The 26,878-nt window shown below is 44.0% G+C and overlaps 1 protein-coding gene across 8 annotated transcripts in view; it reads right to left on the bottom strand.

The window, feature by feature from the left end:
- Positions 1-26,878, bottom strand: part of SMARCA2 (SWI/SNF related, matrix associated, actin dependent regulator of chromatin, subfamily a, member 2) — a 180,726-nt gene that overhangs the window by 67,368 nt on the left and 86,480 nt on the right. For all 8 annotated transcript variants that reach the window (XM_047831352.1, XM_047831354.1, XM_047831357.1 and 5 more), the window contains exons 22-27: positions 25,121-25,167; positions 22,617-22,783; positions 16,873-17,036; positions 11,123-11,350; positions 7,283-7,360; positions 1,592-1,810 (exon numbers count right to left, since the gene is read on the bottom strand). In XM_047831352.1, the coding sequence (XP_047687308.1) occupies positions 1,592-1,810; positions 7,283-7,360; positions 11,123-11,350; positions 16,873-17,036; positions 22,617-22,783; positions 25,121-25,167 (903 nt within the window). The remainder of the gene's footprint in view (positions 1-1,591; positions 1,811-7,282; positions 7,361-11,122; positions 11,351-16,872; positions 17,037-22,616; positions 22,784-25,120; positions 25,168-26,878) is intronic.

Here is a 26,878-nt window from a genome sequence, read left to right as displayed (position 1 = left end):
TATTTTGCTTGTCACATCTCGAGATTCTACATATAAAGAATGACTTTCAGTGCTGGCCTGGGCTGTTATCTCATCTCCTGTAACAGGACTCCAGATACTTAATTTAGTGCTTAAATAAAAGGGAAAGAGAAGAGAATTTTCCTGAGCTCAGAAATGATTGTTAAACAAACACAGAACTCTTCACATTATGGAATGGATCTTAAACAGCTCCCGCCTCACAAGAGCGAAACAAAAGAAACCCATAAAGCCATGTTCCGGGGCCACTGGAATGTTCGGATATGACAGTAAAACAGCCACACAGGAAGTTACATTTCATACGCCATCATTCAACCATAAATATGAGCATTGCCTTCTTAGTCTCTTTCTTTTTCAGTCCTTTCAAAATTCAGGTCACGTCTCTCTCATCGTACAGCATCCTGAGTAAATCACATCTCAAGTGGTGACAAGACCTGTCTGCCTTTGATATCCAATCTCAAAATACTTCCCAATCGCCTTTCTACCCACCTACCTTACTTATGTCCTGGGTCCTAAAAGCCATGTTTTACAAAGCTTGGGAACTGCATTCCCTTTCGATAAAATGAACAACTCACAACAACAGCTTCTATTTTGTTTGGTTTTCGCCCAACTGTGCTGACTCTTTCCAGCCCACATTTACTGGTCCTGCCTGGAAGGTGGATCCCAGTTTGTTGTCAAGGCAGGTACTGAGTCTGCTCCCTGTGACAGAAAGCAGGGCTAAACCTTCAAACGGAAGATTCCCACCGGCCTCGGCATTCGCACCATGTCATTCCTAGGGGCACTGTGGTATTTCTCTGCTCCCCAGGCAACATTCTGAGATTTCCTTCCCTAGCCAAAATGAGAAATCAACATTTTCCAAAGTGGGGCGGGGAGAGCCCCAAACGACAGAATAACACTTCCAAACATCAGTGACCCTGAGTCTGTGTTTGCGACAGGACAGATCAGATTAGCCGAAACTGAGCACGTCAATGCTTCAGCACTCACAGATTCTTATTTCTAGCCAGCTGTGTGATCCTGTATGGTCACTGAACCTCTCTGGGCCACAACCACTTTGTCTATAAAACCAAGAGAATACCAAGAGACCTTCCAGCTCTAAGTTCTTTGGGCCACAACTGCTTTGTAAAACCAAGAGACTCCAAAGACACCTCCCAGCTCGCATTTCTTTGGGTCTGGGAAATTAACAACACGGTTAGAAAATGCCACTGTCTCTGGACTGACTCTGCAGACCTTGGAAAAGTAAAACTCGGATTAAAGACCATGAAATTGAGGGGGAACAATTAAAAGATCTCTAAGGCCCCTTTCCACATTTTGATTCTAACTCCGAGAGTGAGGCTTGGCCGGGCAATTGGCCATAAAACATTAGCGGGTCTCATTGCTTCCAATGGCCAATTCGGCTCTAGCGAAACATTCTTCATCATGTTTCCAGGCACTGCCTTGAAATGTAAAGCGTCCAAGGCAACAGCAGAACGACTTGCCCTATGCTCTGCTTTCACTGGCAACTCGTCCCTGGGTCCCCGATTTCTCAAGCCAACGAGAGCGTCCACCTGGCAAGAACAGGTAAGAAAGCCACACCTACCCTCAGCCACTGCTTCTCCGTGAGGGCGTCGCTGTAGTCCACGTCCCGGCGCTGGCGAGAACCCCTACCAAATATTTTCTCCTCCTCTTCCTCACATGTGAGCCGTTCAACTTCGGCGTCATCCTTAATAATCCAGGAGGGCAGCTCATCTTCCTCCATCAAGCGGGGCTTACGCTTTGGGTTCCTGGCATCTTCCCTCCGTCGGTCCATGTCCATGCGCTGCAGGTAGTAAACAGAAGTGTCACCAATGGGAAAGGGGGACTCTGTCCAGTACCGATGTCACAGCACACAGAACTTTCACGAGGGGCACCTGCGTGGCTCAGTCGGATAAACGTCCGACTCTGGCTCAGGTCATGATCTCATAGTTCACGAGTTCGAGCCCCGTGTCGGGCTCTGTGCTGACAGCTCGGAGCCTGGAGCCTGCTTCGGATTCTGTGTCTCCTCTCTCCGCCCCTTCCTCGCTTATGCTCTGTGTGTGTCTCTCTCTCAAAATAAATTAAATAACACTAAAAAAACAAAACAAAAACAAAAACAACTTTCACGAGTCTCCTCCTATGGCTTCAGGGCCCCTTTCTGCTTTTCCCAGAGTCTATCCTGGCTTACTTGTTCCGGTTCCTTCCTCACACACACTGTCCCACCAGAGATTCTGCAAGGTGAAATCTCCTCCCTCCCTCCGTACCCCATCTTTGAAATTCATGCATGTAAAATATGCTCTTTACAAATTCCTTTACTTAACCTGGGTGTGTGCAAAAGCTACCCCTTAAAACAGTGAGAAAATTCCAATTGGGGGTATATTTAAAAAATATGAGCCCCAGAAATACAATTTGGTGCTGCCCTCGCATAAAAGTACTCTCTGAGCATGTACAAGAGAAGCTTCATTAAGAAAACTTCCTTTGACTCAGTAGGGCTCATGCTTTTAATTAAACAGAGGAAAAAAAAAAGTCAGCGACCCAAGTTTTGCTGCAGACTGGCTCACCCTTGGACTCGGACATGTGGGCACATAAATGGCTTGATTAGTCATTCGGCCATGAATGTATTGGATTTTCGGCACACCACGGGTTCCGTGAGAGGAATGTCCTTCGACGCTTTAGCTTTTAAAAAGTTTAGCTCTTATGAAAATATTACAACGCCAGAGAAAAACCTCAGATGTAATGTCACCTCAACGGATCAAGTTTTAAGTAAAGTATCTCCCTTTCATATATTTTCATAGCCTTTGAATGCCTACTTCTCCACCTCTTGCTTTCTTTTTTAAAAACCCAGTGCACCTGGGTAAATTAAGTACTACATGCCGGGCTTTAACCTATAACTAAACAATCTGAGAGCTAAAAAAAAAAAATAAATAATAAAGTAAATAAGACCTACACGGAATTGCTGCTTATGTTACACACACACACATATGTATATATATGTGTGTGTGTGTGTGTGTGTGTGTGTCTGTGTGTATGTATATGGGTAGCTAGATGTACTATTTCTACAATCAAATAGACGATTAACTATTCAATGATTTACCTTTCCCCCTTCTTCCTTCAGTTCTACCGTCCTGAAACAGGAATTCAACATAACTTTTTCTTAACAACTGAAACTGGTAACAAAATAGAAATGAAATTTCTATTCAAATCCAAACTTGACCTCTAGAATCGACACAAAAAGTAAAGTTCAAAGTCCCTTCACCTACGCTTAAACATTTTTGGAAATCATTATATTCCCAGGGTTGGGGCAGGCTTGCGGCATGGGGGAGCCCCATTGGTAGATAAATGTGGCTGTCCTGTTCCATCATGTGCTATAGTTAGCTGGAGAGGCTGTCCTTAATCCTGACTCCTAATGTTCTGGTATCAGAAATGGGACCCACCAAACTTGCCTTGTTAGAACACAGAATGCCTTGCTAACAATACAGTCTACAGAGGGGCTTCTCAAAGGGACCTCCTAGTAACAGTACTTTAGAATGCTAATGAAAAAAAAAATTTTTTTTTGGTGAATGCATTCCACTGTGATGACAAAATACTGCCACATCCACTTCTGATTACATCACCACCATCACTTTTATACCGATATACCTATATATGACTTATCCCATGCATCTGTCCACAAGTGAGAAAATAAATCTTTTCTGACATAAAAATTTTAAAAATCGATATAAAAAAAAGTAAATTGATAGAAAATCTGATATAAAAACAAAATTGCATTTGTTTTTTATTTTTCGTTTAGGAAGGGGTGATGCACTTTTTAAAAAAGGTTTATTTTATTCATTTACTTATCTTGAGAAAGGGAGTACATGTGAGCCAGGTAGGGGCAAAGAGAGAGGAGAGAGAGAATCCCAAGCAGGCTCTGCACCGTCACCACAGAGCCCATTGTGGGGCCTGAACTCACAAACCATGAGATCATGACTGGAGCTGAAATCGAGAGTCAGACGCTTAACCAACTGAGCCACCCAGGTGCCCCGGGGTTGATGCACTTTTTAATAAGCTTAAAGTTCTGATGCTTGCCATCTCTTCCCAAAGATTTCTACTTGCAGAAGACATGTACAAAGATGTGAGGTTGATATTCAAGCATGTCTAATATACTATTTAGGTACTACATGAATGCATTTGTTTTACGATACATTCATGATAATAAAAGTTGTGCTAACAAGTACAATGATTTTTTTTTATTTTTTTATTTTTTTTTTAATTTTTTTTTTCAACGTTTGTTTATTTTTGGGACAGAGAGAGACAGAGCATGAACGGGGGAGGGGCAGAGAGAGAGGGAGACACAGAATCGAAAACAGGCTCCAGGCTCTGAGCAATCAGCCCAGAGCCTGACGCAGGGCTCGAACTCGCGGACCGCGAGATCGTGACCTGGCTGAAGTCGGACGCTTAACCGACTGCGCCATCCAGGCGCCCCACAAGTACAATGATTTTTAAAAAGCACTTCTTAAAGTCTCATGTTTGTATGCCGTTGAAATATTTCACATTTGTATCTTGATGTGGCAAAGGTCTTTTTAGGTAAAATTCATTGTTAATCAGTGTGAAGGATCACTGTTTCTGAAGTTCTGTTTTTAGGAGAAAACAAGAAAAATATTTAAAAGAAAGGTTTCATTTTAAAGAGACTAGCTTATCTGCTTAATGTGCGTTATTTAACTACAGTGTCCGTGATAAATAAAATAACCTTATGTTAATTTTTACATAGAGAATCAGCTTTTCAAATAATAAGGGATAAAAAGGTTAAATATTTGAAATCCAAATCTAGCTTGCATTCCATTCTTGTGTCTCACTGAACTTTTTCATCAGGAGTAGCTGGCAGGGAATCAAATGTGATTTCCTGCCCCCTGGTGGAGGTGCTAATGCATACAGAATGGGACAAAGGCAGCCTGCTGCTTGGATTAAAAAAAACAAAACAAAACAAAAAAACAAACCAAACCAAAACTTTGTATCATCTAAAAATGAGAAGGCAACCATTAACAAGCAGAACATTCCCCAAATCAAAATGCCTACAAAACAGTGTTCCCTAGCCAGCCAGCTTCATTTGTTCTAAGCCTCCTCTTTGCGTGATACAATATTCCCAAATTAAAAGAAAGCTGGGCCTTGGCCAGACATTTCTTTTTTTTTTCTTTTTTTTCCCCCTGAAGCTTTCAATTTTTACAAATATCCAGCCCAAAAGTCAGAAAAGAGATGTACTCTTTTCCCCTCACTTCGGGGCTGCTGATGCAAAAATCTCCATCTCTGGGCCTAATCTAATTTGTATAATGACAGGCAGCTTATCCTTTCCCGGGCCTCAAGAGTATCTGCGGCTGTAGCACTGCTGAATTATTGCCAATCAGGAAGCAGCCAGGGAAGCTGAGGGCCTCTGGCCCCAGTGATCCCCAGTAATCTACATTTTAATAAGTTCGTCAAGGAGAGAAAAGATGTCTGTTTCCTATGTGTACCTCTAATGTCCCCAAGGAGAGCACCAGTCTATAAGGGTGACCAACAGTCCGGGCTCAGAAATTTAGGTCTGAGGAACACCCTGCATTGGCCATGCTGTCACATGACTGTGTTGCATCATTTCTAGCCAAAAATGCCTTTCTTAAGGAGGGTGGTTCACTTAGGAACGGGGTGGGGGTGGGGGGGGCAAAGTGCTCATCCCAGGTTAGGAGCTATTCCCACAGCTCCCTAAAACTTCCCTGAGGAAGAATTAAATGTCTTTTATCTCGAATCTTTATGTGTGGACACAACCGTTGTTCCCTAGTCAAAAATTGCAAAAAATAACGTAAGCCTCCACGCAGCTGGAGCTCTCTTCTCAGACTGTCTGGGCTAAAAAGACAGAGGATGCAAATCCTGTGGGTCACATCTGGCCCAGAGTCCTGTTTCATTTGGCCTGCAGTAGGAGATCATAATAAAAACAAAACTGAATTTAGCCGCAAACATTTTGAAATCCAGAGATTGCCCATGAAAAAAACCTAGAAGATTTCCAGCTTCTCTTGGAAATTTGGAATTCCTGGATACCTGGGGCCTTGCGGCTCTGTCCCCCTTAGACAAAGCAGCTCTGGTTTACCACCACCGCCCACCCACCCCCATCCACTTGTTTCACTCCTGCAAAATGCCTGACACCTTGTGGGCATTCAAACTGGGGGCCTTGGACTTGGGGGCCGTGCAGCATGACCGCATCACAGTTCACATTTCCTTACTCATTCTGCCATTAGACTAAATGTCCGAAAGATCAGAATGATTGATGGTACTGGAAGGAGCCTTGCAACTTCACAGGTCTTGATCCGCACTGACATCTTCACGGGGCTTAAAATGTTGGAAACGCTGCCATTCGTTCACTCAAGATTTGCTAAGCAAGTACTATGTGCCAGAAACCGTTCTGACCATTGGGCCGCAGAGTAGATGAAAGAGGTCCAGCGCATGCCTGAAGAATGCAGCAAAATAGCACTTCTGAGGGCCTCCTTCACGACCGGAGGGGCTTGCTTCCGCACATACTGACCCTGGGGCGGGCCACACACGTAAATCAAGTGCAGATTTCAGCAAAATCGCACGTGACTATGTAGTATGGAACGTCAAGGTTGAAACCATGGCTGTTAATTCCTTAAATGTCAAGGTTCTTTCCTATCTGCCCAGATCAGCGAAATCCAAACAATTCCGATCTTTCAGCGAAGGCTACGCCTTGATGTGCATCTGGAAGGCTCCTGCTGGCTTAAGCCAGGCTCTCTTCAACACGAACGAGACACACGACCCGTGTTGTTTGGTTGGGGAGCATATCTGCTTTGATCCAGTAAGGAGACAGTGAGGGAATGATTGTAAACTACCTACAGGAGTAGGGCAGGTTCCCAGAATGATGCTGGCCTTGAATCACCATGAGTTGGGATTGGGGCTGGGGGCCAGGGGCAGGGATCTGGGGTAAAGCCGTAGCCTACATGGCCTGTCCATCCGGAGGGTGCGGCTGCCACTAAGCCCTGGCCAACTGTTTCCACACAGAGACGTGGGCCTGGTGCTGCCCACCCTCATTTTTCAAGAGAAGCCAGAAATCAGGATTCTTTTTATGTTGGCAACAAATTTGAAATTTTAAAAAACACCGCGTGGGCCAAACAAAATATGTCTGCAGGCTAAATCCAGCCAGTCTGCAGCCTCTGAACTGAAAGGCCCAGGCTCTCCGTAAAGGAAGTTCTGCCAGGGCACGCAGGCTCCAGACATCGCGCGTTAACAGAAAAAGGTGCACGATTTTCTATGGTATTACCATAAAAAGATCAAATTCTTCCTCTCGTCGAGCAATCATTTGGTTCAGGGTCTCATCGTCGGGCACTTCATCTTCTTCCTGGGGTTAAGAACAGAATGATTTAACAGGCTTTAGGGGAAAGTTTGGACAATCAGGGTGAGGTATGAAAGAGTAAAGTGAATCTGTCCTGTAGACCACAGGGATTCATTTCTCAAGCCCCAAAGAAAAGAGAAGGGTCACTGGGGGTAGTATTTGCCATCATTATTTCGCAAGCTACTCAAACCAATCTTCCCAGAGCAAAATCTGTTTAGAAAGGACACATGGTACACTATGAAAAGTACTGTGTGCGTGTGTGTGTGTGTGTGTGTGTGGTTTTTTGGGTTTTTTTGGTGAGGGGCGGCGGGGTGGTGGTGGTAGTGTGTATCTTGATTCCATTACTTTTTTTTTTTTTTTAATTTTTTTTTTTCAACGTTTATTTATTTTTGGGACAGAGAGAGACAGAGCATGAACGGGTGAGAGGCAGAGAGAGAGGGAGACACAGAATCGGAAACAGGCTCCAGGCCCTGAGCCATCAGCCCAGAGCCTGACGTGGGGCTCGAACCCACGGACCGCGAGATCGTGACCTGGCTGAAGTCGGACGCTCAACCGACTGCGCCACCCAGGCGCCCCTCCATTACTTTTGAAACAAGTTACTTAACGTCTCCCCTGCTTCAATGACCTCATCTGTAAAATGGGCGTGACATTTAGTTCACAGTCAAGTTGTAAGGAAACGCGAGGGAAAAAGTGCCTGACATAAATCCTTTTAATTCTATTAAGCCCCATATAAGTGCTGATTTTCAAAACCTTATGAAACCCACCAATATGTGAAAGTTTGTGACTAGGCACAGAACAAGGCCATAAAAATCATACAGATAGGTCAAATATAGAGCCTTTAAGATGGGTTTAATCAATGTGTTTCAGTGGGAATTATTATGCTAACAGTTAAAGTTCTGGATGGGTGCATAAGGGGGAACAGTTTCGTTTTATGTGATATTAGACCAAAGCACATGATCTCTCTGCAAACTCCTCAGAAACCAAGTTCTCAAGTTTTCTAGAAATGCTATGACTTCCACACTTAACAAAAAAATCTACAAGTTGGGCATATACTACAGAACTTACCTTCCAAAATTATTTTTATCATATGCTGACTGAGTGTGTTAAGAATCAAATGGGGGGATCGCAGGGTATGGGCAGAAGGAGGAAAAGAGGAAAACCCACAACTTCAAATATCCAGTTTCCCAAATTACATGTGCAAAAACCAGGCACCTTGTTCTAGAAAGAGTATGAGTGTCCTAGCAGCTTCAATGACTATGGTTCTTCCCAAGATAATGTCTTATGCACTGTGTTAGAAGTGAATGCATTTCCATAGGCAAATATCTAATGACTCAAGATAATAATTCCTCGTAAAAAGCTTTCTGTTCTAGTTCGCCTCTAACCTGATTAAAGTAAATTTGTCTCAATATTGCATTTCATTTGACAAAGACCAAGCCTATCTGGCAGCGGGCTGATACTTCACGGTATGAAGAATTTGGTTAACAGATCCTTTGGTGAAAAGGTGCCCTGGTTTGCTCACTACCTAGAACCCCATATTATCCACTCTCTGCCTACACAATGGGGGGCTTGCACATCCCCACGCGTAAGGTGAAAATATTCTCTTGTAAACTGGCAAGAAGCCTGCCTGCAAGTGTCTGACCTTCACAGAGAATGAAATGGCTGGGAAGTGTGCAAAATACCTCCCTGGGGTCTTTGTATCTTAGTACTTCCTGGCCTGTCAGCCGTGCAGATAAGCAGCCTGCTCGGGCTCAGTATTTGGAACCACAGCCCTTGACTGTGGTCTGTCAGTGTCTCCAAAGATCTGGACACAGGGTGCCCAGGGCACCCAGACACAGGACACAGGGCCCCCAGAAAATGGCACCACGTCTGACACACTAACAGCCTGGAAGGAGTGTGGAGCCCCAGTAATGCAGCTGGCCCCAGGCCCCACCCCAGCCCAGTCCTGGTGGCCCCTGAGGCTGGGAGACGTTGACATCTCCCTGCAGCCTAGGACGGGTGGAATGCTCCAGGTTCCTCTGCACGCCATGTTCCCCAGGCCAACCTCTACTTTGACAAGGCCTATACAAAACGAGTTAAAAGCAAAAACAGGGTAGAGACCATGGGCTGAGTATCAGCTCTGCCCACACCTGTGTTGGGACAGTATACATCATGCAAAAAAATAATATATGTTTTTTAATTTCCAGGTGTGTAAACAAGAACACAAAATTTACCTGACAACCTGATTCTAAATCTGGACCAGTCAATTTCAAGAATCAAGCCTCTATCACGTATTCAATTTTAAGAATCAGAGTGGTGAATTATTTGAGATCACAATTTTAAAAATACGGGTGGATGTATCAATGCGTGCGCACACATATTTTTCATTATTTTAACAAAACCTAATACATAACTAATCAAATATATTAGACCTACAAGTTAGGAGGAAGCACGGTATAAAAGTGCTCTTCAGTTTGCAAAAAGATTCATTTCAGGATTCATTTGAATATCAAGATCTACTTCACATTTAGGCTCATTTCACACACGCAAAAAAATGTACGGGAGACTTTCAAATGAATTTGGTTTATAATTTATAGAAGATTTCAAAAACATATATCCTACTTAAGGCAAAATCGAACTATATCTAATATATGCAATGAAAATAGTATTCCGTATGAATATGTTAAGGTAAACCCACTCCTCAGCTTACAAATATAGGGACATCAAACTAAATCTGTCCATCCCAAGACAATTTTATGGTAAGGATTGGTGCTGGTATTGTGCACACTTTTCTAGACTACATTAGAACTATGTCTTTTGATCTCTTTCAAATCTGTTCGGGTCGAAAATTCAGTATAGAATTACTAAAATTGGCAATCTAAAAAAAATACAAGCGACTACCTAAAGACCCCCTTAGGGGGGCGCCTGTGTGGCTTAGTGGGTTAAGCACCTGGCTTTGGCTCAGGTCACGATCTCACAGGTGCGTGAGTTCAAGCACACATCGGGCTCTGCGCTGACAGCAGAATCTGTTTGGGATTCTCTCTATCTCTGTGCCCCGCCCTCCCCCACTCATACTCGTGCTCTCTCTCTCTACGTGAATAAATAAACTTAAAAAGTTAAAAAAAAAAAAAAAAGACCCCCTTAGAGAAACATAAGGAATGTGTTCTTTGAACAATCTTGCCAAGTAAAGAGATTTTTTTTTTTTTTTAAGCTGGTCATTGTCTCAGCCTTTGGTCAGCTTTTACAGAAAAATTTGCACTGGAGGTCAAAGTCCTGCTTTCAGAGTGTAAGTACAAGAAAACACGTTAAGATGGCTGTAAGGGCTTGTCCTACAAACATACTGAAGAGCTTAATCAAAAGGCAAAAGACAGAGAGGGCCCAGGGTAGGGGGATGGCAGAGAGACAAGGCAAGGAAGGACCCTTCTTTCTGGCGGTGTCTACTCTCATCTGGCTGATTGTGTCCGGGTACCAGGGGCCCCTGTGCAATTCTGCATCTTCCCTACAGAAGGCGGCATTTACAGTACGATTAAGCACCCTGTCTGCGTCTCTCGGGGGGAGCCAAGGGGGTGTGCCCTGGCTGAGCCTTGAGGTGCCTCTAGCAAAGGCTTTTAAGACACTGGTCTGGATGACTTTCAGAGGCTTTCTGTGCTTGGGATGTAAGACAGGCAGCTAATTTATTCATTTTAATCAACGCCAGCCCAGCAAATTCTTTAAAGAACGAACAGGTCGTTCTTAATCCTTCCGAGACAAAAGGCCGCTGTGAGATTTCATCAGCTCGGCTTTCTATCGTACCTCGTTTTCCTCTTCGTGCTCCAGGATGGCCTGCAGGAATGCCCTCCGCTCGTGGCTTGAAGACTTCTGATCAAACATACCCGCCTGGATCACTTTCTGATCCACGTTCAGCTTGTATTTCGCGGCCGCGAGAATCTTTTCCTCCACGCTGTTGACAGTGCACAGCCTCAGCACCCGGACCTCGTTCTGCTGGCCGATGCGGTGAGCTCGGTCTTGTGCTTGTAGATCCTGTGAGGGAGAACCACATGCTCTGAGGGCCAGCGCACCTGCATCAGCCCAGCGCACCTGCATCAGCCCAGCGAACAAGTCACCTGCCCGAGAGACAGGGGAGCGTAGAGGGTTACTTAACCCACCCACACTAGTGAAAAGATTTTGCTTTCATTTTTAATGTATGCAAGCCACCTTCTCTGGAAAACCTGAGTTCATCCCTAGTTGAGGGAAGCTGGGCTCCGATCGGCCAAGCCAACCGAAATACATGTCAGGTTTTGAAATCCAGGCATCAAGGTGTTTGCACCCGTCTCTAGGTTCACCATCAGATTTTGTCCCGAACTAAAACACAAAACAAACGAAGACCCCATTAAATTTGATGTCAGATTTATGACTTTGATATTACCTACAACTAACCTTAAATCTCAAGAAACACTAGACGCTGGTCTAAAGTGTTAGAGACGATTTTTAAAACATCTGTGAATTATATGTACATACAGTATACATGCACACCATACAGATAGGGACTTGTCAGGGGGCAGATCTCCATGCATCTAATTCCACCAAAGACTCCATCTTTAGTTTGGGCAATGAAAAGAATTCCCCAAATTATAGCTTGTGGAATGCTAAATTGGTTAAAGTTTTGGGGGAAAGAAATCCGGAACCAAGTACCAAAAGTGTTAAAACTGGGTATGATCTCTGACTCCTGAAATTTTGCTTCTGGTAATTTATCCTACGGGAATAATCGTGGATAGGATATGCACAAAGATTTACAAATATGGGTGTACCTCTCGGCATTATATATTATTTACAATGGTTTTTAAATTTTTTTTTATGTTGATTTATATTTGAGAGAGAGAGAGAAAGAGAGAGAGCGCGAGCCTGTAAGCAGGGGAGGGCAGAGACAGAGACAGAATCTGAAGCAGGCTCCAGGCTCTGAGCTGTCAGCACAGAGCCTGATGTGGGGCTTGAACTCACGAGCTGTGAGGTTATGACCTGAGCCAAAGTCGGATGCTTAACCGACTGAGCCACTCAGGCACCCCTGTTTTTTGTTTTTGTTTTTAAAGCAGAATTAAATCAACATTCAACAATAACAGATTGGTTAAAAAAATTAATCTTTGTATGTATGTACCGTATACTATACGCAGAGCACCATACAAATTAATTATAGGAGATTTAATGACACAAAGCACTAACAAGTAAAAACGACACGTTACATATGACTACGTACATGTGGACCTCATATGTGCATATTTACGTAAACCAAGTAAAAGGCAGGAATTTACACTTCCAAGTAACGAAGAATAAAGTCATTATTAAATTTCCCTCATTTTACTTTCAAGTGGTTGAACAATTTTTTTTTCTGCTTTAAACCTGTATTACTCTTATAAGAAGAAAACAGTTGTAATGAATTCTTTAAATAAAACCCCTACTAAACCTAGGAGGCCGAGCTACCTGATTTCAATGCTACACCACAAAAACATCTTGGTCTGTCACTTTGACCTAGGTGATGGTGTCTGGGCCAATGCTAATTAGTGGTTTCCATGCACCCCCCGTTAGACCCGTACACGTTTTGGGGGTAAAAGTCTGTCCCCTGTATCCGGCATCCCAGACGCCCTGTTTTGCACAGAGCTGATGCTCTACAGCAGGAAGCCCAGCCACTTGGCCTGATGAGTTTCCTGGCCATGCACATGGCACGAGACGGCAACAGGCCAAAGTCTGTCCAGGAGACCCGTCTTTGCTGCAGGGACCTCTACAATTAAATGACTCGTGAGGCCAATATGTTTCCTCAGAAGATACCCGAGTAATATAAATATCAGACAGCTGAAACGCAAACACAGCTGGGATCCAACCAAATCAGATTACGTTCCCAAAACAGGAGAAGGTGAGTTGGAGATGTACCATCCAAAGCTGGTAGAGGGAGAGGGGGTCGGAACCCTAAACTTCATTTTCAAGCTCTTAGTTCAACCATCTCTCTCGACAAACGCTCACAAGAATGGTGAAGCAGATTTCAAAACAGCGAGGTGTATGTTATCCACCTCTGGATTATTCCTAGAACAGGGGTCAGTGGAATGTTTCCTGAACGGGCCCAACAATAAGAATTACTAGTAAATGTTCTAGACTGTCTGGGCCAAGAGCAAGCACTGAGCAACTGTGCTGTCAGCAAAGAGCCCACTTAGGATCCTCTGGCCCCTTCTCTCTCTGCCCCTTCTCCCACTCACACGTTTCCTCTCAAAAATAAATAAAACAAATATTTTTTTAAAGGTTAGAAAAATTATTAAAAAAAATAAAACGATCTATCTATTTGGAAAGTAGCCAAAATTATTATTTCTGAGCTGAAGGTTTAAAAAAAAATTTTAATGTTTTTTAATGTTTACTTATATTTGAGAGAGAGAGAGAGAGAGAGAGAGAAAGAGAGACAGAGTGTGAGGTGGGGAGGGGCAGAGAGAGAGGGAGACACAGAATCCAAAGCAGGCTCCAGGTTCCAAGCTGTCAGCACAGAGCCTGATGCGGGGCTCGAACTCAGGAACCGTGAGATCATGACCTGAGCCAATATCAGATGCTTAACCAACTGAGCCACCTACACGCCCCCAGGCTGAAGTAGTTTATAGAATGTTTAGCCTCTGAGTCTCTAAGCTAAAGTGGGGAGCGGGGGTGGCAGGGGATACTATGACAAAGAAAAACGTGCTTTCGTCATTGAACGGATTCTTCAGTACCTCTGAGATCAGAGTCGCCTGACACTCAGCCACACTAATTAGGTGTGATTCTATCTGCACATAAGAACATAGCCTGGGAAAAAGACCTCCAAGGTAACTTTGTGGGTGGCCATTCTGTGGTAACAAAGCAGTTCAAACTCCATGGGATAATAGTAAAGGCATCAAACCATGTTTCTCATTCGCAGTTTGGAAATGAGAGTCTTGGTAATTCCGAGGGATTTTATTGCTAATTCCACATGCGTATGTGCTGTCCTTACTTCTAGCAAGGGCCTCCAAGTAGCAACTTCTTGGCCTCTATCTTCAACTTCGCAAATGGACCTGCGATTTCATCAATAGGACTTAATTTTGATTCAACTGACTTAGGATTATTATAGACGCTTTTGTTTTACAAAGCATACTGGAACCAACAAGGTAAAAAGAGCTCCACAACTTTCATTTTGGGAATCATGCAATATTTATGCAGGGGTATAGGGTAGAAAGAGCCCAAGCCAGGATTCACACCCAGACAGACATGGGTGACTTAATACTGACTGGTTACCTTACATGTGAAATATTTTGAGGATTAGGTAGGAAATTAGGTATGCAAACTGCCTCATCATATCCAGTGGAGTCGTGGCTTAATGAAAGTTAGCTGTCTTACTTTTTAAATGAAAAATCAGTACTTACTCTATCATTGTAAGATAACTGATTTCTGAAAGTGAAAGGAAAAAAAAAAGTTTGCCCAAAGTAATGGCCATGTTTAAGTGACAGCCATGAAAACTCTGGTCAGCTCAGTTGTCCAAATCAGGTGACGGTGAACCTACCTGTGGCAGATAAAAATATTTGGAGAAATATATGTCCCAGTGCCAGGAATCTGGGGCAAATCAGACCAGAGGAAATTCGAGATATTAGCTCAAATACAGTGAAAAGTGAATGAATTGCTCATGCAATTTACTTGATTCTGGAGTTACACCTTTGTTTGCTGGTTGTAAAAGTATGTCTGTGTGTGTGTGTGTGTGTGTGTGAGAGAGAGAGAGAGAGAGAGAGAGAGAGAGAGAGAGAGAATGAGAGAGAGGCAGACATAAAGACAAGACAAAGACATAGAGGGTAGAGGGAGACAGAGAAAGGGAGAGGCATGGATGTCCCAGCATCCTCTCTCTGATAATTTAGCATTTCTAGAGACCTTGAATTCCTTTGACTCTTAGCATTTGCACTGTGCCAGTGAAGGTGGTCAGCTGAGATGCCATAGATGTGCTTCCCCCGCCAAGATAAAATCTAATGAACTCTCCATTCACCTATAGACAGGTTATTTTTTTCTCAGTAAAGACACAGGCAGCGGCTGCAGGGTGATCTAAACCACACTGGGCACCGAGAAGACAGACATCACATACTCCTCCCCTAGATGCCCAGCCGAGCTCAGTGCCTGCACGTGGGCAGCCTGTCATGAAATGTCAAACAGACACCGAATTCACAATGGTAAAAAGGGACAAACTGCAGGTCTCGTGGGATATAAAAATATAGAAAGCATATAAAAATATTTCCTAAAGACTTGGAACTAATATATTCCGTGCTGGTGGCTCCCGAGCCCTCTCCAAGGTGAGAACATTTCCAGAGAAGCTTCCTTTAAGATACTCAGCTAGAGTAAATGACTGGCGAGCCTCGCAGGGGTCCAAGCTGGTGGTCACCCCAAGGCTTGGAACCACTGCTTTATTCCTGAAATCAGTGCTCCTTGGCCAGGAGAGAAAGGATGTCAGAATCTCTGGGGAGCTTTCAAGTGTATGGTGGGGGGAGGTGGTTCTGGGAAGCCTCTACCAAACTGGGGGTGGGGTGCAGGGGATGGTAGGCAGGCATGCAAGTTTTTTGAAAGCTCTCTCATAATTCTGTGCACCCCCTGAATGCCACTTCCTGCCCAGAATGACTGCTGTCAGCTTTTTCATCCCAGTCTCCCCGCCGTGACCCGGTGACAGGGTTGTACTCTGCGTATTTGTAGCTGAGGAAAGCAAGGCGCAGTGAGGAGCCCAGGCTGACCTGGTGTATGGTTCATATTCATACACAAGGGCCGCTTCCCTTTTTACTACCTTGAATTCACGTGCGCCCCAACATGAGTCACATCCTGATGAATAGCACTCCACCCGATACCTTACAGGCAAGCGCACTATCTCCCTGAGTAACATAGGAACCCACAAGGGTGCCACAAGGGGCCCATCCTCACGGATAACGCTACATTCACCTAGGCTCAAAGAACCTAGTAGTAGATGCTCCATAGAATATTCTTTGATGGTGATTTTAAACAAAACCTACGGACTAAAAGACAAACCATCATATACTAACCTCAGGGAACTTACTTAAAGCTTCCGGCAACTCATTTTCCTTGACTGGGAAGACGCATATAGTAATAATAATTACAACCTCACAGGATTGTGAATAAAGAATGAAGCAATGCACATCAACAGGCTGGCACAGAGTCAAGGAGGGTCCAAGAAATATTAACTGTTGTTGTTTTTATTTTGGAACATTTGTGATTTGTCCTACGTACGACTAAACATCCTTTGCCTGACGTCAACCTCAGAAGGGGGGTTAAAGCTAAGCAGAGCCTGAGTTTCTGTACCCCAAAATGGAGCTTTTCAAAGGCACATCAAAGGTGGGTGTGAGACATCTCACTGTCTACGCTCTGGAGGGACATGTGAAAAGAGCCATCACGAGGTCACCATTTCCCCAAAGGGGAAACAGCCCGCTCATTTAGAAATTTGTTCTTCTGCACAAGTGTGAATGCAGACACTGATAGTCTTTGAGTTCCTCTGGTTCCAGAAGGAAGGCCTGGGCACCCAAGTCAGAGACATTACAGACCTGGTGAGGATTCCAGTCACTGTCAAAGATGACCACGGTATCAGCTGCCTGAAGGTTCAAGCCCAGGCCGCCAGCTCTGGTGCTCAGCAAGAAGATGAAATACTGGGACCCGGGTTCGTTGAATTTCTTCAGCAGAGCGGCGCGGTCCTCAGACTTGGTGGTGCCTGTAGGTACAAGAAAAGTAAATTTGCCAATTAACTCCTGTCTGAAAATGGCACGGTTCGAGACAGAAAGGCTGGCCTCCTTGAGAAATAGACTCCTCTGGCATTGGTGAGGTAATCCCCTGAGGTTTTCGTGCTTTTGGGGAGAGGAAGTTTGAACATTTTGCAATTAAAAAAAAAGAGAGTGAGACAGAGAGAGATATTTCTCAAATCAAGGAAGGAATACTGTCTACTACCCACTGTTTCAAAATGCTCGGTTTAAATAAGCACTTATGACTGTACCTTTGCAGATTGTACAACATTCTCATGTTAACCTAAACCTTTATGAAACATTTGCTGGATTTATTTCTGTGCTTTAAAACAACAAATAATTTTACTTATTTGTTTATTCATTTATTCATTCATTCATTCATTTATTTAGAGAGGGAGAGAATGAGTGGGGGAGGGGCAGAGAGAGAGAGAGAGAGAGAGAGAGGGAGAGAGGGAATCCCAAGCAGGCTCCACACTGTTGGCACAGAGCCTCAGGCAGAGCTCGAACTCACAAACCGTGAGATCATGATCTGAGCTGAACCAAGAGTCGGCTGCTTAACCTACTGAGCCACCCAGGTGCCTCAAACACACCAAATAATATTATAAAATACACCTACATACATACATACACACACACACACACACACACACGCCTGCACGTGCCTACAAAGATTATCATAACGGTTTAAAGCAATTTTGCCGATGGGTATCAGACCAAGTAGATGTTTATGCCAAGAGGGTGGAAACAAAAGGGAAATTGATTTCCACTGCATTTTACCATTTCGATTGCTCCTGAGCATGATCTGGCTGCTTAAAACCTGAAATGTGAATGGAATATTTTTATCCTGGTTAGCAAGACTTGAAGCCACAGTAATCCCATATATATAAACATATACCTACACACACACACACACACACACACACACACACACACACACACAGAAACTCTCCGTCTGTTTCTTGTGTGGACATTCTGCTTGTTGAGTTCAAAGGGTGGTAACCTAAAACCTAACAGACCATCCTGCGACTCACCCACTGATGGGGGGCCCCAAGGTACCCGAAAAGACTCCAAAGACCTTGAATAAGCTCAGGACACCAAACCCCAGGGGGTGGTGCTCACTTTTAGAGCAGGAAGTCACCCATACCTGCTCCCAAACCAGCCACTCAATCACATACTGGGCATTTGTAATGTATTTAACCGAGAAAGCACAACTGCAGAGTTTTGAAAAAGGCCTTAGGCTGTTGGGAAATACGGGAAAACTATATATACATGTTACACGATAGCCCCTAAACGTCTGCTATGCAAATATTATTTCTACATGGTGTTCTTTTTTTAAGGTGGAAAATACACCAGCAATTTATTTCAGAGGATTAAAACAGTTAAGTGGTGACAGCTAATGAAATCTAATTACTATGAGGGTCAGATTCCCAAACATGGAGGGGATCTATTATTCATATTAATAAAAATTGTAAGTACCTTCCTGAGGAGGGGGAAAAATGCCAATTCCCCACATATAGCAAATGGGGATCAGAAACCAGGGGCTTTGGGGGTTCTCTTCATTAAATGAAGCAATGTTCTTTGGAGCTCATTTTGCTTCCTAAATTAGATTTCAAGTTTAGCCACCTGGTCAAATCCTGCAACAAGAAATGGTAAGAGTCTGAATTTTGGGGGAGGTGCACTAAATGTGCTTTGCTGAGTGAGGTTTCAAATACGTGGGGCTCTTCTTTTCTTTTCAGAACTGGCTTTCTGAGATCATAGTGACCTATTTGTTCAGGATGCTAACGGAAGATGTGTTCTGTGCTATCATGAAACCTTTTCACTATATCATCTTTCCAGTTGCAGTAATTAAAAAAAAATACTCACAGGGAGTCATGGTTCATACATTTACCCTATGCCTTGAACCAAATGGAAAGCTACAGAAACCAAAAAAAAAAAAAGTTCTAAAGTAAGGAAAGAAAGAACGTCTAGAGACAATGAAGTCTGTCTTCTGACAGCACAGAGCCTGACGGGGGGCTTGAACTCATGAACTAAGAGATCATGACCTGAGCTGAAGTCAAATGCCTAACAGACTGAGCCACCCAGGAGTCTCAGAAGTTCAGTTTTAAATCCACTGAAAAATAATCAGCTAATGACCACATGTGTTAAGATAGGAATAAAACTAATTAGTGGAGATAATTACTTGGGATGAAATAACCCTCAATACAAAATAAAGCACTGAAGAACAAAAGAAATACCAAAACTATTTGGTCAAAGGAGTTTTTGGACCCTACCCCAGATACCTCAAGCAAAGAGAATATATATATATATGATGTGGATTCATATATATATATATATATATATATCATATATCATATATATGAATATCATATTCATATATATATATCATATATCATATATATATATGATGTGGATTCAAACTGTATAAAATCGTAGGGAACCTGACAAATTTTTCAAGCCAGACAAAACTCTGATTAAATCACTTTTCGTGCAAAGCTAGGACATTTCTAATGACAAGGTTCAGGATTTGCTGGATTACCATTCCCATTAGTCAAAGGTTCTCCAGGTCAAGATCTTGGCTGGTCCTCAGCAGTCTTTGGGGTATTTGCTCTGGGAGGTTCAGACTACTCCGTCAGGGTTTATCCGCAGGCACGTAAGCGCTCCTCGCAGGTGGCACAGGATTCGACGTGCTCGGGATGAGTGTCAGCCCATGTTCTTTTGGACTTTTGACACAGAACACAACCCAGATCATAAATTAATAGCAAGGGCAGTTGTGTTGCAAGTTGCAGAGCGAGCCAGGAGGATTAGGCTGCCAGGCTTTCATGATTCCTAATTTTAACTGCGTTTCATGTGCTTTGGGAGAATTTTGTCTTCTGGGATGTAACTTCACCACTTGCTCTCACTGAAAAATCATTTCCAGTGAAAACAACGACTATAACGGAGTAGTAGCCAAATCTGTTCATGTAGCCATCATCTTTGCAGGAAAAAAATCTGTTTAGCTGTCATCGAATGATTCCCCCTCCGCGCGCGCCACCCCCCCCCCCCGCCCCAGGTCAAAAATCTGAGACATCAGACGCAGCAGTGAAAATCTGAAGTCATTTTAACAAAGGGGCTAAGGGGCGGGTGGTGGGAGGGTGGATGTACTTGGAAGTGGGTATATTGATTGTTTGCCCATCGATTCTCTCCAACTCCAGAAACAAATGGCGGCTGTTTCTTGTGGGTGGGAGCCTGTACAATCCTTCTCAATTCCATCTGCAACATTTTACAGAGACTGTTTACTTGTCTCCTCCAACCTCACGGTAAGGGCGTTGGTCGGTAAGGGCTTTGGTCGCAGGAACAGTGAGTGGCTCCATTCAGCTTGCATCTCGTTCCGATTAATCACCTTAAAATTTCTGAGTGAGTTCCAAACCACTCGTAAAAGGCTGTCGCCAGGAAAGCAGCCTGCATTTGAAGAGATGGGGTGCACCTCACTGGGTCTGCTAAACCTGATTCTGAACTAATTTGGAATCAGACAGATCTAAGACAGAACCTGGTTTTGCCCTCGGCTCCTTTCCGTAAACCTCTGTTTTCCCATCTGTGAAATGGGAATCGTAGTCACACCTCGGTAAAAGGGAATGAAAACAGCTTGCTTGCCTGAGAAAATTAAATTAATAACGCACGCGAAGTGCTTTGCCTGGTATCCCACATGAAGTAGGCGTTCTGTGAACCTTACCTTTTAGGACTATTATTAATAGCGATAAGGTCAGCAACCAACAGCAACGGAGGAAAGGCACTCCCTCAAGCTGGCAAGAACATGGGAGAGAGATTTATTTCAAGGAAAAAGCACTTCTTGCCAGTTTCACAGACGGGAGCATTCCAAGGCCACACAGCGGAGGCTCTAAACAAAAAGCCACAAAGTAGCAAATGGCAGCTGGGTGGGACACCAGGGCTGGGCTGCCCCTCACCCGAGCAGCAAGGAAGGCACGGAAGGCACGCTTATCCTTCAAATGAGTGCTGACCTTGCCCCTCACAGAGAGGGAAGAAGAATCAGGTCAAAGGAGGAGACACAGTGCAGGAGTCGTGCCAAAAGAGACAGACTGTGGATGACAGAACTGTATCACGAACTGTGTTCAAAAGGAACACTTACTTAGCCATGCCTCGGCCTGGAGGTCTGCGGTGACTTGGGAAGGGAGAGGTAAAAACACCCTGAAAAATCAGGTCTGGGGTCACCTGCGTGGGTCAGCTGGCTAAATGTCTGACTTCCGCCCAGGTCATGATCTCACAGTTCGTGAGTTCGAGCCCCATGTCAGGCTCTGGGCTGACGGCTCAGAGCCTGGAGCCTGCTTCAGATTCTGTGTCTCCCTCTCTCTCTGCCCCTCCCCTGCTTGCTCTCTGTCTCTTTCTCTATGTCAAAAATAAATAAAAACATAAAAAAAAAAAGGCGGGGGGACAAAACCTTTTAATGGAACATAAACTTTTAAACTTCCTATTGAACAATAACTTGGAAGATTGCACTAGCTAAAAACTGATATTAGAAATACTGTACTACTCTATATCCAGGATTCCATACCATCCTGGCTGTAAATTAGCTCCTGTTCCTACAAACCACTCTTCAAAAGTATTATCCCACACCACCATATGAGGAATTTTAGTATCTTTCATCTTTAAAAGCTTAGGGCTGATAGCAAAATCCTAACAGTAATTTAGGAAATGTCTCCAAATTCATATTTCCTCCCATTCATATTTTCTTACTAATTTCTTAGAACTTTGCCTACCAGGTAAATCAGGCAAAATTTTGCACATAGTCTGCAAAATCTAGGACACAACGGGGCCATATGTCTTCAGGTAGCATGTAGATATGTTCTATTTAGAAAAAGAAAGAAGCTTTTATTTTTTTAAAAAAGAAGCTTGAATGATAATTCAGTATCACCTTAAATGAACAATTAGAGTGTTAATGAAGAAAGGAGGCACAGCCCTTAATCTCGTTAAAAAAAATCCTCAACAGGTGGCTTAGCCTGGGTGCCTAAGTCAGTTGAGCTACTGACTCTTGCTTTCGGCTCAGGTCACGATCTCACCGTCATGAGATTGAGCCCTGTGTCGGGCTCTGCACTGACAGCATGGAGCCTGCTTGGGATTCTCTCTCCCTCGCTCTCTGCCCCTCCCCCCTCCAAAAAAAAGTAAGTAAACTTAAAAAAAAAAAAAGCCTCAACAGAAGAAGTTAAAGGTTTATCAGAACATTCGTACAAGTGTGTAGATGACACTCAATCCTAAAGGCAGAGACGGATTTTAAATTTTAATTTAGCTTCGTTTAGTTTAATGGTGGTACTTATAAAATGCCTCCAGGTCCACTTGCATTATTGGCTTGTCTGGGGGATAAACAACTGTGCAAATGATTTCAGCGTATTTTTTAAAAGCCGGAGGAAATAAAAACTGTCTCTGGAAAAGCCGTACCTCACCCCGCTAGTTAATTCTTCAACAACTTCACTCCTCCTGTTGGCGGGGAACTGGGTCTAAGTGCCCGTCACCCCTGCGCTCTCCAGGGTGTGGCTTCCGAGCCTCACCCCTCCGGCACTCACCGTCAAGGCGAAGGTAGAGGAAGTTCCGAAAAGCAAAGTAATCCTCCATGATGGTCATGAGCGAGGTCATCTGGCAGAAAAGCAGCACTCGGTGATTAGTAGCTCGCAGTTTGGGCAGAATACGATCAAGAAGCTCAAACTTTCCTGAGGCCCGATACAGTTCAGCCCTGAACCCAAAAAGGCAAAACAAGAAGACAGTATTACTGCTGTCTTCTTGAAGGATCCAGTATCGCTCTCGTTTTCAGGCACTGCCTTGTGTGTAGTGAACATTCAATAAAATAACTGTGGAATGAATGAATGAATGAATGAATGAATGAATGACTATCCACTCCAGGGTGATGGGGGTATGTAAATGGAAAAAGAAAATGTTTCTATACAAAACCCATAAAGAGTACATTATAGATGCCAGGTATGATGGCAGATTCTGGAAAGAAATGGAAATCGTTTCATGTTCTGATTCTTTCACTCTGTGTGTGTGTGTGTGTGTGTGTGTGTGTGTGTGTGTGTGTCTCAATTCTCCCTCCCTCTTTCCCTCTCTGTTATACACACACGTACACGAATATGTTGTATTTCCTTACACTGCTACTGAGCAAGCACATAATTATTAATTCAGGGCACGTAAGATTCATCCAAATATTTATTGAGCACCTACTACCAGCCAGGCACAACGCTCGGCATGTGTACGGGGATGAGAAAATAGAAACCCTGCCTTCAAAATGGCTAATTGCACATTGTGATAAGTACTGAAAAGAAAAATAGCAAGTTGCTATGAGACAATGCATAGCAACACGTGACGTCTTTAAATTAGAGCAGAGTTTGGCCAATTTCGGCCCTGGCCTGTTGCCTGTTTTTGTAAATAGAGTTTTGTTGGAATGCAGCCAGGCTCACTCATTTCTATTTTGTCTACGGCTGCTTTCATGCCACTATGGGCAAAGTTGAGATAGAGACTTTTTGACCCACAAAGGTAAAAATATTTGACATCTGGCCCTTTACAGAAAAAAAAAAATTGCCAGCCTCTGATGCAGAGGGTCAGAGGTGACCTTGCTGAAGAGAGAATGGTTTAGCTAAAACCTCAGATAATGAGCAAAAAGGCAGCCAGGTGAAGAATGGCGGCTTGGGAACGGAGAGGAAGAGATTCCAGAAAGAGGGAAGCGTATGTGCAAAGGTCCTGTTGGAGTAAAGGAGGCTGGTGAGTCTGAGGAACGGAACACAAGCGTCAGGAGAATTCTGGAGATGAGGGCCAAGAGGCAGCAGGAGGGAGTGGGGACAGATGCCACACTTCTAACCACACTGGGTGTGTTAGCTTTCAGTGCAACGGGAAGCCCCTGACGGGTTTTAAACAGGAGCCTGGCGAGATCTGCCACACCCTTCTACAAGATCACCATGCACACTGTGGAAGGACAGACTGGGAAGGGGACAAGAGGCCTGGCTTGCACAGAAGTTTCATATCAAAAATAGGACAGTAGATTTACCTCTGTCAGGGTGTTAATGACCTAAACCAGGGCCTTTCCTCCACCGTAATAAACTACTTGTCTTTTGTCAACAGGCATGTGTTAAATTATTAAAACGTAATCGTAGGGCTGACGTGGCTGGGAACACCGGTCAGTGCACCTGCAGTCTACACTGAAGCGTATCGTCTGGCAGCTGATCCTGTGACACAGTGCGTGTTGTCTCTAACAGACACATTTTCAAGTGTACGTCTTCCCAATATCCACCTTCCCGCCCCGACATCTCCTGCGGCCATGTTTTTAGTAAGCAACCTGGCCAGTCCCGTGATGGTGGCAGGAGTGACTACAGCCAGGGGAAAGGGAAGCAAACAGGAGTGGGAGAGCCTAGAGGCACTGGTTCTGGATGGGTCCCAATCTCTGGTGCTTAGCCCAGGGACACCATCTGCCTTTGGGATCCCAGAATGGCCCCTACATCCTCATGATCAATGTTCCCTGGGGCAAAACAGAGACTATCTGTTAATGCAAGGTTCTTTTTTGTTGTTGTAAGGCATGGCTCTCTTCAATGTCTGCTGCTAGGAAAAAAACTCAAAAAACCAAAAACAAAAAACCCAAAACAAACGTTTCTCATACGGGCCATACTTTGACAAACTACTGTAACGTCATCCATATTTATAGCAGACGAGACATTTCCTCTCACGCACGTCCATGTTAAGTGTCAACTTGAAATTTAATATGATAAGTTCTCTTTTCGGCTCAAGCTACACCACCGGTTATAAGTCACAATGTTTGAAGCTTCCACAACAATTTTTAGGACATGAGCATACCGTTATGTCTATTAAATGAGATCTATGTCCTTTAAATAGCCACATGCTTAAGGCATGGAGTAATTTATGCCAGGAAAATAAAAGAGAATGCTGATGCTATCTCACCTCTGCTGAGGTGAGAGAGGACTGAGGAGGAGAACAGTACGTACGTGTGTGAGAGGAAACACTACGGAGGGAAAAGTTTAGGTATGACTAACTAATTTTTGGAAGAAAAATAAATTTTAAGATTTACCCATTGATGACCCCATTTGAATAGCCCAGGTGTTCAGCAAAGGATTCCTTTAAAAAAGAGAGGAGGAAAACAATGATTAAAAAACAAAAACAAAAACAAAACCCAGACATGTAAATCATTAACTTAATAATGACTCTTGTAGTGAGGTTGTTCTATTTATTTCTAGAGTATAGTTAAACAAAATAATAAATAGGAAAATACTTGTTAGACGATGAACCAGAAACCCCGTATCTTTGAATTTGGAGTTTTGTTCTGCCACGAACGTGTCCTGGGAGTTTCTGCAAAGCTCCAGAATCTCATACTGAGATGACAGAATTAGTTTACTTATCAAACAGTGATTAAGTGTCCACTGACCCAGGTTTGAGCCAGGCAGGTACAGAGGACCCAGAAAGAACTGAGTATCTATCCCGAAGGACTTAGGTCTAGACTAGAGGAAAAGCCTAACATAAGCAAATCAGGATCAGACATACACATATGTATACTGCAAAGATATTTAACAGGTGCACTGTATCATAAATCTGAGTTTACTGACATCCTAAAATCCTCCCATACTGTGCTTTTCTTCCCTCTGTTACAGATAAGGCCCTAAATGGACACTGTTCCCTCAGGCGCCTGGCTTCCATTTTCAAAACAAAGAATTTTAGATTTAAAGAATGGTGGAATGTTACATCGAATTTTGAAATGCTTCATCACATAATTCCCTCCTCGCTGATCCTGCAGAAGAAATAAATGACTGTTCTCCATGTGATGTTTCCATTCCTGCTTTATGGAGAGGGAGACCATCTGTGGGGAAAGGAAGCATATCACACCTTCACATTAGCCACCAGCTGTCACCCTTCTCTGCTTCCTTTCCTTCTCCGACCCACGGAGCTTCGCCTCCAAGGGGATCAGATTTTCCCCTTTGGGCTCTCCTCTCGGATACCCTCATCGCCTGTGGTGGGCTCAGCCCCTCAGGATGCTGCCCCGCTGGCAAGATCAACACCGATGGACAATGGCCAAAGATCCCGCTCTGACTCCAGGAACCACGTGGGCCTGCCCACTCCACACGCAGCCACTCCCGGCTAGATTTTTGGGTTCTGTCCCTATCTCCAAGAGACGTAAAAACCACAGAGATGGTACGTGTCGGTGCATGGTGGCAGGTTGAGGAATTAGCAGCATTTTAAAAATGCTGTTTTCGGGGCACCTGGGTGGCTTAGTTGCTTAAGCGTCCGACTTCAGCTTGGGTCATGATCTCGAGGTTCGTGGGTTCAAGCTCCGCCATCAGGCTCTCTGCTGTCAGCGCAGAGCCCGCTTCGGACTCTCTGTCCCCCTCTCTTGCTGCACACCCTCCCTCCAAAACTAAACATTTAAAAAAAAGTGCTGTTTGTCATTTCCCTGGCTTGCAGGTGCTCCGGGGAAACAGTGAGTCCACAAGAGAGGCTGGACTTCCGGTATGATTTTGTAAGAACAAAGGTTGTGGGGCAAACAATACAAAGACAAAGGCAAAATGCGTGCACCAACTCTGGGCTGTATGGGTGCTATGTTTGCCAAAACCGTGAGTCTCCTTTCTAGGAAGATGCTTCTGAAAGTTTTTGTGATTAAAAAAAAAAATGTAAATCAGACTCTGTCTCTCTACTGAGTGCTATTTACAATGTAAAGGGGCGCCTGAATGGCTCAGCTGGTTGAACTTCTGACTCTTGATCTCGGCTCAGGTCATGATCTCGAGGTTCATGGGTTGAGCCCCACACTGGGCTCGGGGCTGACAGTGCAGAGCCTGCT

The sequence above is a fragment of the Prionailurus viverrinus genome, chromosome D4 (genome assembly GCF_022837055.1).
Source record: "Prionailurus viverrinus isolate Anna chromosome D4, UM_Priviv_1.0, whole genome shotgun sequence".
Taxonomy (NCBI): Eukaryota; Metazoa; Chordata; class Mammalia; order Carnivora; family Felidae; genus Prionailurus; species Prionailurus viverrinus.
The sequence above is the reverse complement of the archived record's forward strand: the minus strand, read 5'-3'. Positions and strand labels throughout refer to the sequence as shown.